This window comes from Megascapheus bottae, chromosome 8, assembly GCF_031878675.1.
Source record: "Megascapheus bottae isolate mThoBot1 chromosome 8, mThoBot2.hap1, whole genome shotgun sequence".
Classification (NCBI taxonomy): domain Eukaryota; kingdom Metazoa; phylum Chordata; class Mammalia; order Rodentia; family Geomyidae; genus Megascapheus; species Megascapheus bottae.
This window is the reverse complement of record NC_143516.1, coordinates 5,216,288-5,232,076: the sequence shown is the minus strand read 5'-3', so window position 1 is coordinate 5,232,076 and position 15,789 is coordinate 5,216,288. Positions and strand designations below refer to the sequence as shown.

The 15,789-nt window shown below is 46.8% G+C and overlaps 1 protein-coding gene across 1 annotated transcript in view; it reads left to right on the top strand.

Annotated features, from left to right (window-relative positions):
• Positions 1-15,789, top strand: part of Igf2r (insulin like growth factor 2 receptor) — an 83,222-nt gene that overhangs the window by 45,051 nt on the left and 22,382 nt on the right. The window contains exons 14-29 of the mRNA XM_090337874.1: positions 757-894; positions 1,408-1,555; positions 2,010-2,187; positions 3,180-3,295; positions 3,840-4,008; positions 6,437-6,616; positions 6,938-7,039; positions 8,605-8,706; positions 10,366-10,561; positions 11,890-12,054; positions 12,719-12,862; positions 12,971-13,146; positions 13,609-13,696; positions 14,087-14,302; positions 14,940-15,070; positions 15,330-15,427. Coding sequence (XP_090194000.1) covers positions 757-894; positions 1,408-1,555; positions 2,010-2,187; positions 3,180-3,295; positions 3,840-4,008; positions 6,437-6,616; positions 6,938-7,039; positions 8,605-8,706; positions 10,366-10,561; positions 11,890-12,054; positions 12,719-12,862; positions 12,971-13,146; positions 13,609-13,696; positions 14,087-14,302; positions 14,940-15,070; positions 15,330-15,427 — 2,347 coding nt within the window. The remainder of the gene's footprint in view (positions 1-756; positions 895-1,407; positions 1,556-2,009; positions 2,188-3,179; positions 3,296-3,839; positions 4,009-6,436; positions 6,617-6,937; positions 7,040-8,604; positions 8,707-10,365; positions 10,562-11,889; positions 12,055-12,718; positions 12,863-12,970; positions 13,147-13,608; positions 13,697-14,086; positions 14,303-14,939; positions 15,071-15,329; positions 15,428-15,789) is intronic.

Below are 15,789 nucleotides of genomic sequence, written 5' to 3'. Positions count from 1 at the left end.
CAGGATTGATACAGAATCAGTAATACAGGTAAGTCATAAATTATTTAAACACGTTATCCATGAATTTACCTCTGTGCTTACTTTCCCACATTTTAGTACTCAAAACGTTACTTTTCATGAGCACCATGTGCATAGCTCTATTTCTGGTTTCTAGGGATCTTCTTGTTGACATGGCATGGCTTTACTGTCTTTAAATATTTTCCCTGTTGTTGGAATGGTAACATTTCCAGGATGGGGAATTCTGACTGCGTAGCCTTTCTCCACCTCCCACTGAACTGTTTCCTTTGAATAAATTCCCAGCTGTGAGAGAAGCCAGAGGTTAGGACTACTTTTTACTTATTGTATTGTGGTTAAGTATACATAACAGAACATTTACCATTTTAATCGCTCTTTAAAATTGTGGGAAAGTACGTGTAGCAAAAGTTGTCATATTAATCCTTTCCAGACATACAGTTCTGTGGCTTTAAGTACATTATTCCCTTTCTTTTGCAGCTACCACCATCATACGTCTCTACGTCTCTACAACTTGGCTTTCCAAATTGGCTTTGTACCTATTAAACTCTCTTCCCTTTATACCCCCACTCTGGCAGCCTCCGACTGCCTTCTGTCTATGAATTCAGCCATTCTAGGTGCCTCCTTCACCGGAATGAACTGAATGACCTCATTCCTGCCATCCTCACAAGGATGTGTTTTGCAGAGCAAGTATAGGGGAAGGTTTTCAGAACAGAGGAGTGACTGCTTCTCCCTCATCTATAGGAGACCTGGAAAGTGCCCCAGTGTTGAGAGCTTCTGAGGACAACGGTTGCTTCTACGAGTTTGAGTGGTACACAGCAGCTGCCTGTGTGTTGTCGAAGACAGAAGGCGAGAACTGTACTGTCTTCGATGCCCAGGCAGGTGTGTGTCTGAGTAGCGCCCCTCTGTTGTCTAGAGTGGCTTGGGTCTGTGGAAGGCTTTTCCTAAACCCTTTCTGTGAGTGCTTTAGTGATTTCAAATTTCATTAATGCGGTTTGACCAAATTCCAAATACACAATGGGTATGGTATGAGCTATTAAAGAGCCCATCCTCAATGCATTGTAATTGGATATGCCAGAACACAACACAAGGGTTTGACTCACGTTTGGAAGGTTCTGACTCTTAGCCCAGAAGCAGCCTTTACAAGAAGGCTGTTGGGCAGTGCTCATCTGACTTACACATGGGAGAAGTTTCTATGACTTGCACTTAGGGGTTTTGAGTAGGGCTGCAGGTTCATGCAGTAATACAAGACAGTGGCGTGGACTCCCTCGTCAAGGGAAATGCTAGCCACCATGTTGGGAAATTGTTTTTTCCTTTCTGGTGTCTTCCTGCCCAGGAAGAATCGACTGTGTGTTGACTGGCCTTGTTTATATTCTTGCCTTTTTTTATTCTTAGGATTTTCTTTTGATTTGTCACCTCTCACAAAGAAAAATGATGCCTACAAAGTTGACACAGACAAATATGAGTTCTATATAAATGTATGTGGTGCGGTGCCTGTGAACTTGTGTCATTCAGACTCCGGGGCCTGCCAGGTAGCCAAAAGGCAAGTGAGTTTGGTCTTTAGCATTTTGTGCTAGCATGCGTTTCATTCATTATGGCTAACACTGAAAAGACCTGGCCAAAAAAGTTCAGGATGCCAGGAGCTCAACTTCCTGGAGAAAAGTAAATCATGTCCCAGGGAGAGAGGTGAGGTTGGGGTTCTCCACGTCTGTGTGCTTTGTGCTTTTCAGTTCTTGAATGTTCATGTCTGACATGTTCAATCTGTGTAGCATTAGCTTAATAAAGTGAGTTGTTCCTGCAGCAGCAGTGTTGAGAGTAGATTGGGGTTCTGGTGGCGGGTACAGAAAGTGGTCGTTCCCTACAGTTAACGATCTTTCTATGGGATCTCTGGCTGTGGCCATGTCTGGGCACAAACCAGCTTATGGGCCTTCTCTCTCCACATGTACCCTTGGAGAGCTTCTCATTGGGGTTTCCTGAGAGACCTCTGTGTGTTTCAGTGATCGGAAATTTTGGAACTTGGGACTGAGCAACGCTAAGCTTTCATACTATGATGGGATGATCCAGTTGAACTACAAGGACGGCACCCCCTATAACAACGAAAAGCATACACCGAGATCCACGCTGATCACTTTCCTTTGTGACCGTGATGCTGGAGTGGGCTTCCCTGAGTATCAGGTGTGGATCCGACAGCATTAAACAGGCTTATTGTAGATCCTGTGTTTAGAAGCAGAGCTGTGATGAGTCTGATTTTTTTTTTTTGAAAATTTTTTTGGCCAGTCGTGGGGCTTGAACTCAGGGCCTAAGCCCTGTCCTTGGGCATTTCTCAAGGCTAGAGCTCTACCACTTGAGCCACAGCACCACTTCTAGCTTTTTTTCTATGTGTGTTGGTACCAAGGAATCGAACCTGGGTCTTCATGCATGCTAGGCAAGCACTCTACCACTAGTCCAAACTCCCGGCCCTGATTTTTTTTTTTAAACCAAATCATTACCTTATTTATTCCATTTAGTTCTGTCTGGGTGCATGTGCAGTGCTCATTTGTTATCATTTTACTGTTTATTTAAAGGGCTGTACAAAATAAAAGGATAGAAATTATTTCCACCTAATCAAGGTCACATTTCTATCTGAATTTGTTTTCAATACAGTGAGAAGAAATGGACAAAGTAAACCCTCTGTCAAGCAGTTCTCATCTAAAATGATGTCTTTGTTATTTTTTGAATGTTTTTCTTTTTTTTTTTTTTAAAGCAGTTGCCTTTTCCCTGTGTATGCCAGCCCTCTGTCACTATTTTATATGTAACACCGCTTCTTGAGGTAACTCATACTTGGAAAGGGTTAATTTGCCCCAGTTTTGGAGGTTTCAAGCTATGATTGGCTAGCTGTGCTGCTGGGGCCTCCGGAGAGGAAGCATACCATGACAGCCTATGATGGAGTAGAATGCTGTCTTCACTGCCAGGAAATATAGCAGAGCGCGGGGAAGGGGCTCAGGCCTCACGCTATCCTTTGGAGCACAGCTCCAGTGACTTAAAGACCGCTCCCCTCTGCTCCACCTCCCAAAAGCTCTATCACCTTCCAGTAGCACTGAGCTAGAGACCAGGTCTTTACTATGTGGGCCTCTGAGAGACACTAGATCCAGACTAACCTGCTCCTGTTTCTTCCTTGTCACTGTTAGGAAGAGGATAACTCCACGTACAACTTCCGGTGGTATACCAGTTACGCCTGCCCAGAGGAGCCCCTGGAGTGTGTGGTGACTGACCCCTCCACGATGGAGCAGTATGATCTCTCCAGGTGAGCACTGTCAGCTGATCCTTGTTCTGGGTGTGGTGTGGAGGGCACACGATTGAGCTGATGTGGATGGGGGCTGCATTGGTGCTGGGAGAGCCTGGTCAGGGTGGGGAGAATCCCAGGCCTGGTGTGGCAGTGTTGGGGATAGCTACTGTATCTTACCGTGGGGAGGCCTTGTCTGTACCTTCATTTAAAATCATGCCTTGGGACCCGGAGTGTGGCCTAGTTGTAGAGTGCTCGCCTAGCATATGTGAAGCCTTGGGTTTGATCCGTCAGGACCACATACACTGAAAAAGCCGGAAGCCCAGGCCCTGAGTTGTAGCCCCAGGACTGGCAAAAAGAAAAATGCTGTGACTTGGTGCAGGGTTGGAGGGTGTGCGAAGGCCAGGTGTCCTGAGTGCCTTCCCTGTGCTTTTTCTTTAGCTCTTTATTAGCTGCCAGTGTGGAAACGTTAAAAACATATTCTACTTCGAAATGTCTGTCCATACTTGTTACAGCTAGCATTATACTAGTTGCAAAAACATATTATTTTGCTTTGAAATTTTAGTCTTGTGAAATCTGAAGGCAGCCATGTAGGGAACTGGTATGCCATGGACAACTCCCGGGAACACGTCACATGGAGGAAGTATTACATAAACGTGTGTCGGCCCCTCAATCCTGTGCCAGGCTGTGATCGCAATGCGTCGGCTTGCCAGATGAAGTATGAGAATGATCAGGTGAGTCTGCTCAGCATCTCGTCTGCCTTCCTGAGACGTGTGTGGGTGGACTGCAACCCTCTGAGCATAAGGCTTCTGGGGAACACTACCTCCCATCAGAGCAGCTGTGTATCGCTCTGGACTCTGTTCAGGTTTAGAATGTAAGGAAATAGCAATGCCAACCACTTTAAATAAAGAAGAGGGGGTTTTTAATAATTACATTATCCCAAGCTTACCTATGAGTGATAAGGCACATGGTGGTAGAAGAGCTTTTGCTTTCCACAGCTCTTGTGGATTCCTAGGGAGAGTGGGTTGGAGGATGTACTGTGGATGAGCCAGGCTTGAGTATTAATGCGTCTGGAGTGCTGAGCCATCTGATTGATCTCAGCCATAGCCAGAACTTTGCCTGTGTCCTTACAGTGCATGTCAGATCAGGGTCTCATAGATGCGTCTATGCACTGGAGCTGGCTTCTGTTAAAACCAGTGCCAGGAGTGTATTGTCTCCACACAGGTAGATGGCACATCCTGGGGGTTCTGAAATGGTTTCTCCATGTAGGTGTCCACCTGTGCATGTGCCATTCCCATTCTGTGCCTACACTCACATTTGTAGACTCTAAATCAATACCTACAGGCTGTCATAGTTATCCTTCATACGCAAAGTGACTTGACATTTTCTGCTCTTGAGTGGTCAGGATGCACATTCCTAGTTGAATCAGATGTTGATCTGCCATAAACAGAAACAACCCGAGGTTGGGATGGGGTGGGCACTTGAAGAAGCTCCACCTTTCTGGGGTCAGCTGGATTAGGGCCAGAGTCCAAAGTTACTTGTTGGTAGTACAGTCTCAGGTGAGTCACTTCTCATTTATTTTCCCTATTATAAAACAAAGGAGATGGAATCTGTTAGCATGAATCATTTTCAGGATTTAAGACTGTAATTACCTAAGCTATGTGTATATATTACATAGTTTGCTAAGGAGCACTGGTTCAGTGTCCCATAAAGCATTAATGATAACTTCATAGGATGTAATTACAAACTATAAGTTACATGAGCTGTGTCATATACTATACCATTGATGTCTGTGGATAGGAGAGCTGTTGAGGAAAAACCATGTGTCCTCAGAAACTCAGAATTCTAAATTGTTCACATTTACCTACTGCTTCTGTCTGTCTGATCAGTTATCACTTGAACTTCAGGAACTTGTACATTACTGTCACAGAATCGCTGTTGCACATACTGATACTGCTCACCAAACCTAGATCCTGGTTCTGCTGCTCCTTATCACACATATGGCAGATATCTGATTCAGGTTTCCTGTAGTAACCCTCAACATTTGCCAAATACATGATGTGATTCTTTTTTTTTTTGCCAGGCCTGGGGCTTCAACTCAGGGCCTGGGCACTGTCCTTGAGCTTTCTCAAGTCTAGCACTCTACCACTTGAGCCACAGTACGTCTTCTAGCTTTATCTGTATATATGATACTGAGGAATTGAACCCAGAGCTTCATGCCTGCTAGGCAAGCACTCTACCACTAGGCCATGCTCCTGGCCCTATGCCTATATGCTGTGATTCTACATATATTTCTTAGGCATGTTACTAGCTTTTTTGGCTAAGGAGATTTGCCATAACTCTTAGCTTTTGGGACATTACAAAATTATTTTTTTGTGAGGAAATGCAGATTTTCACAAAGTTAATAGCAGGGAAGCTCAGCAGAGCTAGTAATTTCAGCACAACTGGTGATAATGCAGAACTGGCTGAGTGTCTTCCCATAAGTGGAGTTGTGGAACAAACATGGGAATTTTAAAATTTGGGGTTTTGAGATTTCTTATTTATTAATATGAAGGTGATGTTCAGAGGAGTTAGTTACATCTGTCATGTAAAGAGTGCATGTTTTTGAACAATGGCACCCCTTCCCTTGCTCTCTCCATTGTATAGTTTATTTTTAACAGAGTACCACTGGACAAGTTGTATAGTTCATTTTCAACATAGTATCCACTGAGTACCACTGCTGCATTTATTCATCCTTTGTCCCTCCATTTCTGTGGCCACTCCCTTATCCTCCCAAAGTCAGACACATGAACAAACAAGACAAAAAGAAAAGAAAACAAAAGCAGCAACAATAACATGGTGTTCACTTTGATAAATATTATTTTATATAGTGAGATGCACACAGGCATTGCACCTTCATATTCCTCTGCTAAGAATATCCTCCACTTTTTATTTTTTTCAATTTATTTTTCAACCTCCCTTGGTCAGAGCCATGTGCAGTCTGTCTGTGAATGAGGTGAGGTCACTGTGTGTTGTAGGGGTCCCCTGGAAGCAGTGGTTCGAGGTTCCATAACTTGTGTTAGCAGTGATGTCTCAGGCTGTAACTACCCCGAATAACAAATATAATTTCCTAGTGTGGAAGCCAGCTGTTTCCAGGCAGGCCTAATACACACTGTGTTACAGGGCTCCTTGACGGAAGCTGTGTCCATCAGTAACTTGGGAGTTGCAAAGACAGGCCCCGTGGTGGAGGAGAGCGGCAGCCTCCTGTTAGAGTACGTGAACGGCTCTGCCTGCACCACCAGCGATGGTCAGCGGACCACCTACAGCACTCGGATCCATCTGGTCTGTGGCCGAGGAAGCCTGGTAAGGCAGGGGTTGGTAGGTGAAGGTCCAAGCACTTTCATTGTGTCACACTGTATAGGACAGATTGAGCATTTTTTTTGGGGGGGGGGTTGTTAGGAGCATGCTATCATGTTCAGAGCTTTTCATTAATCATCCTTCACTCAGTCCCATTTTTACAAGGTTTCTATTTAGATCATGGATTTTGAATAATTGAGATAGGTGAGCCCCAGTGGAGTTGCTAGAAAGCATAGTTGTCACGGCTGAGGTGGATGGTAGATCTCAGCCACTGTTGTCACTTTACTGGCTTTCGATTGGCTAGGTTGTTCTGCACTTACCTTTCAGAACACCCACCCCATATTCACTTTCAACTGGGAGTGTGTGGTCAGTTTCCTGTGGAACACAGAGGCTGCCTGTCCCATCCAGATGATTACAGACACCGACCAGGTACGTGTCGTCCTGGAGTTTCCACCCAGGCACCTGGCTCGCCCCTGCCCCTGCCCCTGCCATCTCCGTCAGGTGTTAACAGCATCTCCCTCCCCCAAGATGGCAGCAGCTGCCTGAAGGTCTGATACTCTGCTTCCAAGCACATTTTCTGGCCTCTCTTGTCCTTCTGTAAATTACTATTGTAACCTTTGGGGCAGCCTGGGCCCTTACCCCACTGCAGTTTCTGTCCTGCTGGTTTGTCTGGGATTCACCCCTACATGTTCTCCTGCAGGGTGGCAGCAGCCGCTCTGCCGTTTTCTGTCTGCTGCTGCAGAGCTAGCTGTGAGGTATGTGTGTAGTGGTGTATTTTTACGTGTGGTAGAGGACATGCTTCTTTCTCTACGTTTTAGATCTTTCTACCAGCCTGGAGTCTTACAACAGAGGCAGGGTAATCCATATGGATGCCCTCAGCTCAGGGTACTGGCTTATAGGCCCTCTGTGAGGGTGGAGAACAGGTACCCTGTCCAGGTTTGGAGCTTCTGGGTCTGTGGATGCTCCCGTGCCCTGTATGTGGACACAGGAGGCCTGGCGCAGTTCATCTTAAGAGGAGAGGAGCTGTCAAATTACCAGATGATATTCCCATCAACATCTTGATTTTTGCCACTCCTGGGGCTTCAATTCAGGGCCTGAGCACTGTCCTTGGGCTTTCTCAAGGCTAGTGCTGTGCCACTTGAGCCATAGCACCACTTCTGGTCTTTACTGTATATGTGTACCAAGGAATTGAACCCAGGGCTTTGTGCATGCTAGGTGCTCCCAGCCCCTACCATTAATACCTTATGTGAATAATTGAGGCAGAAAACAAAACATGAGGTTTCTTAAGATGTGTCTTTTGTTTCTAAGAGGAATTATTTCTGAATCTCACTTTTCCCCTTAGCAGTAGTTTTCTTATTACAGTAATGTAGTAGCATTAACACTCCTGAGACCATATCACAGCTTGGTGCAGGTAAAGCAGCTGTGTGTGAATAGTCTGAGACTGTTGAGGCCTACATTTCTTTCTTTTTTAAAACACTTTTTATTGTAATTAATAGGTTACATTATTTGCCAGATAGAAGGTGCATTACTTAATCACTGCTACCTACCCCTTCTTATGTTTTTGTCCCCATTTCCCTCCCCCACCTCCTCCCCTCATCTTGTTTCCCCCCTTCCCTATCCTATTTTAAATAAATAAACATATATATAATAGATCAGATAACAAGGTAAGATACTGTAACAATATGAGATAACCAAGGGACAACAAAAGAGATGAGAAATAACATAGTACATTAAGAACAACAGTCATACCATATATGGCTCTTGTTTCTATATCTCGGAGGTCCTCCTACATTTCTTCCTGATGGGGATTCTTGCTTTATTTTTCTTATGGTACTGTGAGTAGAACTGGGGTGCTCACCCCAGCCTGACAGGGACTTTTCTAGTACGTGGAAACACAGCTCTGCTTGAACACAAAGTTTCTGGAGGAACTGTGCTTATTGTGCGCCTGTGGAAATTGCTTGACTGTGTTTCCTTCCTGCTTTTGTTTCCTGCAGGCTTGTTCTATAAGGGACCCCAACAGTGGATTCGTATTTAATCTTAACCCACTCAACAATTCCCAAGGATACGTGGTCTCAGGCATTGGAAAGACCTTTGTGGTGAGAGTGATTCAGTGAATTGCATCAGGGGGTTGAAGCATCAGAGCTGTAGCTGGTGGTGTGGGGAGAAAGCTGTCTTCCACAATCCCTGAAGACCTTGACATGCAGAGGGGTTCCCAGAGGTTTCCAGTGCCACCGTTCTACCACTGTAACGCCTGATGTAGTTCAGACGCGGGGCAGGTATTCTTTGCAGCTCTGTGTCCCCAGAGCAAGGTAGAAGCTCATCACTTGAGACCTTGTTAGAAGTACAGATTCCTGGGCCCACTCCAGACATGACAAGTTAGCAGCTCTACTAGACCAGCAGTCCGATTTAGCAGGCCCTTCCTTCTGCTACCCACTAAATCAGGAGAAAATGGTGATTAGATCACCTTAGAAAAGGAAGACTACCTAAGCAGAGAACCTGTGACTCTGCTAGTGGTCCTAGCTACTTGTGAGACAAATTGAGGAGATGGAGGTTTAAAACTAGTCTGGAACAGTGCAGAGGGGCACGCAGGCCTTCTGCTTCCCAGGCAGTACTCTACCCTTTGAGCCATGTGGCCCCCTGGTCCTGGAGAAGGCTTCAGAACATCTTGGTTTTGACTCAATTCTTGTAGCAATGTCTGAATTAAAGCAATGAAATGTGAAGAACAGGAAGTTGGCAGAATATCTTCAGGTAATTCATTATAGAGGAGGGCTGTCGATGAAGCCCACAAATGGAAGGCCGCCAGGGGTCCCCTTGCCAGGAGCCCTGCGCAAGATTAGCCCTCAGCTGGCTTTTGTCCTCCTACCCCATCCTTCAGCATATGTGTCTCTAATAATGTGTGTTTAAATTACCTAAAGTGTTCAACATTAATTCTAGTAGATTTACCACATATTGCTGTGAAGCTCAGTTTATATCAAGTGGCATATGAGCAGGTGAATTATTTAGCTGCCTGCAGTACTGCATGAAAGGCACAGGTTTCAGGAACCTATAGAGAAGGGGATATCAAGGATGATCACAGCCCTACAGAGGACATTCTTAGAACAGACCTGAGAGGTCCTGTTTTGCACTGTAGCCATGGCGCCAGGATATGACAAGAACAAAGTTTAGATGGCAGAGAGTGACAGTGGGAAGCAAAAGGTGGCAGCGGTTGATCTGAAGAGTGTTCGGGTGGCTACCTCCCTCTGCATGGGCTAGGCTCAGCCCCGGGTACCCCCCGGCTCCCCATGCTGCTAGAGCTGATGTATGAAACACCTCCTTACTTGATTGCGTGCAGATGTGGGCAGCCTAGAGCCCACAAAATGGCAGGCCACAGCTGGGCTTATCCCAGCTCGGCCGTCAGATTACAGGCAAGGTCTGGAATGAAAGAGAGAAGCTGTTTCCAATCTCCATGGTACTGGTACAGGAGTTGGAACTTAGGGCCTTGTGGGCACTAAATGCAATATATCATAAATACTTGTGATACACAAATAGACACACTCACTTACGCATGTATGCACAAATGTCAGTATTCTGAACCTTAGAGGAAACTTCTGGATATTGCTGTTACTTGGATTGACTTAAGTTTTGCTTTTCTCACTGACTATAACTTAGTTTCCCAAACTTGGAGTGTTTGCAGCAATACTAGATTAACATGGCATGTCTTTTGTAAGTCATGAAATGTAAATGCACTTGTATTGGTCTTGCCCTCTGGTCACCAGTTTAATGTCTGTGGCACGATGCCTGTCTGTGGGACCGTTGGTGGAAAGCCAGCTTTTGGCTGTGAAGCTGAAACTCAGACAGAAGACTTAAAGAACCTGAAGCCGGAAAGACCAGTTGGGTTTGAGAAAAGCCTCCAGCTTTCCACCGAGGGCTTCCTAACTCTGACCTACAAAGGGTTTTCCCCCCAGGACAGAGGTGAGTACAACTCTGCCACGTGTAGCTAACAGGGCCTATTATTATTATTGTTATTTATCAGTCTATGTGCTGGTACTGAGGCTTGAACTCAGGGCGCCAAGCTCCTGCTTGGCTTTTTCACCCAGCATTGGTCCTCTTTCACTTCTTTACTTTGAAATGGAGTCTTGCTAACTTGAGTTAGCCTTGAACTGAGATCCTCCAGACTCTGCTTTCTGGGTTTATAACTGTAAGTTACCACACTTGGCTGGCAGAAATAAGTGGTGTTTTGATTCTGTTTATGTATTTTTGGTGATTTCAGGGTCTAGTGCTCGTGAAGCACTTGAGCCATAGCACTGGTCTGGGAGAAAGTGTTCTGAAGTACATTAGTTGTTGACAGTAGCCGGTTGTACATTTCAGAGAAGCTGATGTACAATTTATGTATGAGGTGATAGGTAGACTAGTTGCCCAGCCCTAATCCCTGCCTATTATTTTATTGAAATATAATAATCCAAAACTGTAGTTCCTGTGTAACAAAAATAGTTTAAAAAGAACCCAGAACATGGCTCTGTGGTATGCACACTTGGTACAGCTGCAGCTTGTGTACCCCATGCTCTGTCTGCTTACCTCGCTGCAGCAGCCTCATCTGCAGTCTCCCTTCTTTGGCCCTCTTTTTTTTTTTTGCGGGGGTGGGGGGGTGGTCATGGGGTTTGAACTTGGCGTGGGTGCTGTCCCTGAGCTCTTTAGCTCAAGGCTACCACCCTACCCCTGGGCCAAGCCCCACTTCCTGTTTTCTAGAGGTTAATTGGAGATGAGTCTCGGGTCCTTTTGTGCCCAGGCTGGCTTTGAACCTTGATCTTCAGATCTCTGCTTCCTGAGTAGCTGGGATTACAGGCGTGAGCCACCACACCTGGCTTGCTGGCTTTTGCCTTCTTACAGAACAGTGATTACTGCAGCAGGCAAGGAGACTTTTGAATGTTAGCTCAGATGAGTCACTTGGCAGCTCAGAGTCCTCTGGGATGCACTGTCACACCCAAAGTAAAAATCATTACTCCCACAGGGGCGTGGGCACCAATTTGGGTTCTGGCCTCATCTCCCATGCTCTGTCTCGTTGTCTGTACCTGGTTTCTGAGCCCAGTGCTCACTGCCCCCTCTGCCTCCAGCTCCGCAGTGGACTGGGTTGTCATTTTCTTTTACCCTTACAGGTATTTTGGTACAGTCGATGAGAATTAAGTTGTCTTCTGGTGTTTGTATGTGGGTCCCGGCACACGGCAGTTGTGTCATGGCGCTGCTGTGAGCTTGTTGGCTGAGGTACTCCGTGTCTAGGTGAGCCATGCTGCCTTGTTCCACAGGCACTGCTTTCATCATTCGTTTCATCTGCAATGACGACAAATACCCAGGAACTGCCAAATTCCTGCATCAGGACATTGACTCTGCCCGCGGGATCCGGAACACTTACTTTGAGTTTGAAACTGCCTTGGCCTGTCTTCCTTCTCTGGTGGATTGCCAAGTCACCGGTGAGGCCTGGGAATTAGACAGGAAACGACTGAGAGTGGGGTGGGTACGTGTATGTACAGGACACGTGGGTGTCTCTGTTAAGCATGTACGTGTTACAAACGTGTGAGTGTGCTGTGTTGTGTGTATTTTGTTCACGTGTAGTGTGTATAATTTACATATTTTATAGGCCACCTGACACTGGCATCACAGTAGTTAGAGATGTTTGTGATTGTGAGGTATCTTGCAACTCAGAGATGCTAGATTCATAAAATGAACGGTTTTAAGCTGTAGTTTGGAGTAGGGTGCTGCTCAAGAACAGAGAAAGGACAAAAAGAATCAAGTACACAGTTATCAGGGGTTCATTTTTGAAAAGTAGGAAAAAACCTGAGAGAGTACCCTGCGCCCTGCCTCTGAAGTGAGCAGAGTCCTTGCCCTGCACCCGGGGCCCTGCCTGGGCAATGAGTGAAATCCTGGTCCTGGGCCCTGCGTGGCAGGTGGGTGCTGGTCCTTGGGCTGTCTGCAGCCTTGGCCATGACAGTTCCTAGTGAGGGGCAGTGGAGAGGGACAAGCGGTGCATCTCTGTAGGTGAAGGCCCTGTCCACAGTTAGGTACCACGCCCACACCTCAGTGGCCTTGTCCTGGTGGAAGGTGGAAGCAGGCTTTCTAGCCCCTTCTCTGTTTCAGACCCCGCTGGAAATGAGTATGACCTGAGTGCCCTAAGTACAGTCAGGAAGCCGTGGACTGCCGTGGACACGTTGGTGGACGGGAAGAAGCGCACTTTCTACCTGAGTGTCTGCAACCCTCTCCCCTACATTCCTGGATGCCATGGTGAGTGCTGTTGATGTGTAGTTAATTCTGAATTGTGGGGACTGTTGGAGAGTGGTTCACTCAAGGCCAGCCTTTTCTCACCCACACCCCAAACTTCTGTTCTCCCAGGCAGTGCAGTAGGGTCTTGCTTAGTGTCAGAAGACAACAGCTGGAACCTGGGTGTTGTGCAGATCAGTCCACAAGCTGCTGCCAATGGGTCCTTGAGTATCCTGTATGTCAACGGTGACATGTGTGGGAACCAGCGCTACTCTACCAGGATCATGTTTGAGTGTGCTCAGACATCGGTATGTGCTTGCGTCACAGCAGATGCTGTCAGTGGACAGTTAACTCTGAGTCTTCTGCATGGTTTAGGGCTTGCCTTTGTTTTTGTGCGTGTGGCCATTGCTGGGGTTGGATTAGAATGTTCTGTTTCTTGCAGGGCATAGTTGTTTACTTTCTGCCTGGCTCCTGGTGGTGAAAGATGGGGTATTAGCTGTGGTTACCATTTAAAATAAATAGGCAAGGGCTGGGAATGTGGCTTAGTGGTAGAGTGTTTGCCTAGCATGCATGAAGTCCTGAGTTCAATTCCTCAGTACCACATAAACAGAAAAAGCTGGAAGTGGTGCCGTGGCTCAAGTGGTAGAATACTAGCTTTGAGCAAAAGAAGCTCAAGGAGAAGTATCCAGGCCCTGAGTTCAAACCTCAGGACTGGCAAAATAAATAAAAATAAGTAGGCGGGAGCACTGAGGCTGCTGTTTTCTCGACAGGGATCGCCCACCTTCCAGTTCCTGTATGACTGCGAGTACGTGTTTATCTGGAGAACGGTGGAGGCTTGTCCTGTGGTCAGAGAAGAAGGTGAGCTCCCCCCGGGGAGATCATAGAGCTCTTTGTATGGGTGGTGGCTTCTTTACTAGAGTTTTGACTCCAGCACATTTGCTAATTTTACCAAGGGCCTTTCCCTTGTGTACACGGATTGACAAATTCGTAGGTTTTCATGTTTAAAGACCGTAACATGGGGTTTGAAGGTTAGACTTGGTTGCTTGCTGAAGTTGGCCTTTAACCTCTGACGTTCCGAGCTGTTCTCTAAAGCTGTCTGCCAGTCAGTTTGTATTATATATGAACAAAATAAAATCAGACAGACGTGACTTAGTTCCTGTTTGATTAAGAATCATAAAACTCTTTTGCCTGGACTTCTGGATGTGTGTATAACAGAGCTGCCCTTGGCTATCTGTTTTGTTCTTGAAGGAGATAATTGTCAGGTGAAAGACCCCAGGCACAACAACTTATATGACCTGAAGCCCCTCAGCCTCAGTGACACCATGGTCAGCGCTGGCGAGTACACTTACTACTTCCGAGTCTGTGGGCAGCTGTCCTCCAACGTCTGCCCCAGCCACGACCCGGCCAGGGCTGTCTCCTCCTGCCAGGAAAAGAAAGGGCCGCAGGGCTTCCAGAAAGTGGCAGGTACCGTGATTCTCTTTCTACCTGAGTTGAGAAGAACAGGATTAAAACATTGAGATGTTATGCTTTTGGAAATGTCATTTCTCTGTAGTAGGAAGGAGTTACCACATGTGAATGATATACCATGTCTCCAAGGCCTCGTAATTCCCTTAGCAGAACATACACTGAGGAGTGCCTTCAGAGTGCTTCTGGCTCCAAGAGCCTGCCTCGCTGTGACTCTGTGGGGGCACACTGGTGACTGACTGTCTAGCATTGGGTGTTTTGAGGAAGTGTTACCTTCTAGGGCTGAGCTCAGTAGACTGTGTGGCTGTGCACCTGGCAGGGCAGCTAGATGAGGTGAGGAGGCTGAGGCAGAAGAATGAGGAACCTGGGCTAACTTGCACTTTCTCGAGAGTCCTCCTAGCACCCGGGCCAGATTTAGATGGAGAACTTCAGTGATGAGGCTGAGGTAGCTGTGGGTGGTGAGTCTGCGGGGGAAGCGAATCCCTGGCTTGTCCCCGCGCTGTGGCCTCTGTTCTCGGCCTCTGTTCTGGCTTCACTCTCGTGAGGAGACGTGGTCAGGACCCGGCAAGCGTGTGTGATACAATGGTTATAGTAAGGATTATGGATCTGAACCTTGCGGGGCGTGTTTTGTGAACAGGTCTCTTCACTCAGAAGCTGACTTACGAAAATGGACTGTTGAAAATGAACTTGACTGGGGGGGACACGTGCCATCGGGTGTATCAGCGCTCTACCACCATCTTCTTCTACTGTGACCGGACCACACAGAAGGTGGGCCTCTGCCAGGAGGGCCCCGGGGAACACGCCTGCCCTTCAAGCTGCGGGAACAACGCGCGCTCTCGCCTCCAAAGTCTCTCAGAAACTCAGTCTTAAGTACATTACTTAAAAAAAAAAATACAACAAAACGTAAATGCACTTGTGCAGATTTTCATGGACATGGCCCTTTGAGCCGTCTTACCCGTGTGACTCCAAGTGAGAACCTGAGAAAGCTGGGCGCTTCTTTCTCAGTCCATCCCTCTTCACTTTCCAGCCCGTGTTTCTGAAGGAGACGTCAGACTGCTCCTACTTGTTTGAGTGGCGGACCCAGTATGCCTGCCCACCCTTCAATGTGACAGAGTGTTCCTTCAAGTAAGATGTGTGCGGTTGACCTGTGGGGTATTGGGACTGGTGTGGTGTGATTTGACTGTCACAGCAAATGACCTGGGTACAGGATTAGATTAGTCTGTCCTTTCTATAACTGAAATGAGGATGGGGCTATGTGAGCATGAGTGCCTAATGATTCTGTGTCACGCATGGAGGGGACAGGAGAGGAGGATCCAGAGGTTGCATGGGCCATGATCCTGCTTCTGCCTCTTCTCCACACACTGCTTGTTTCAAGGCACTGATGAGGATGGCTTGGCCATTACAGAATGGAGGGGTGACAGAGGGACGCATGGGGGGGGGGGAGGTGGGATGTGAAGCAATGTAACGAGGACTCTGCTGTTTTTCTG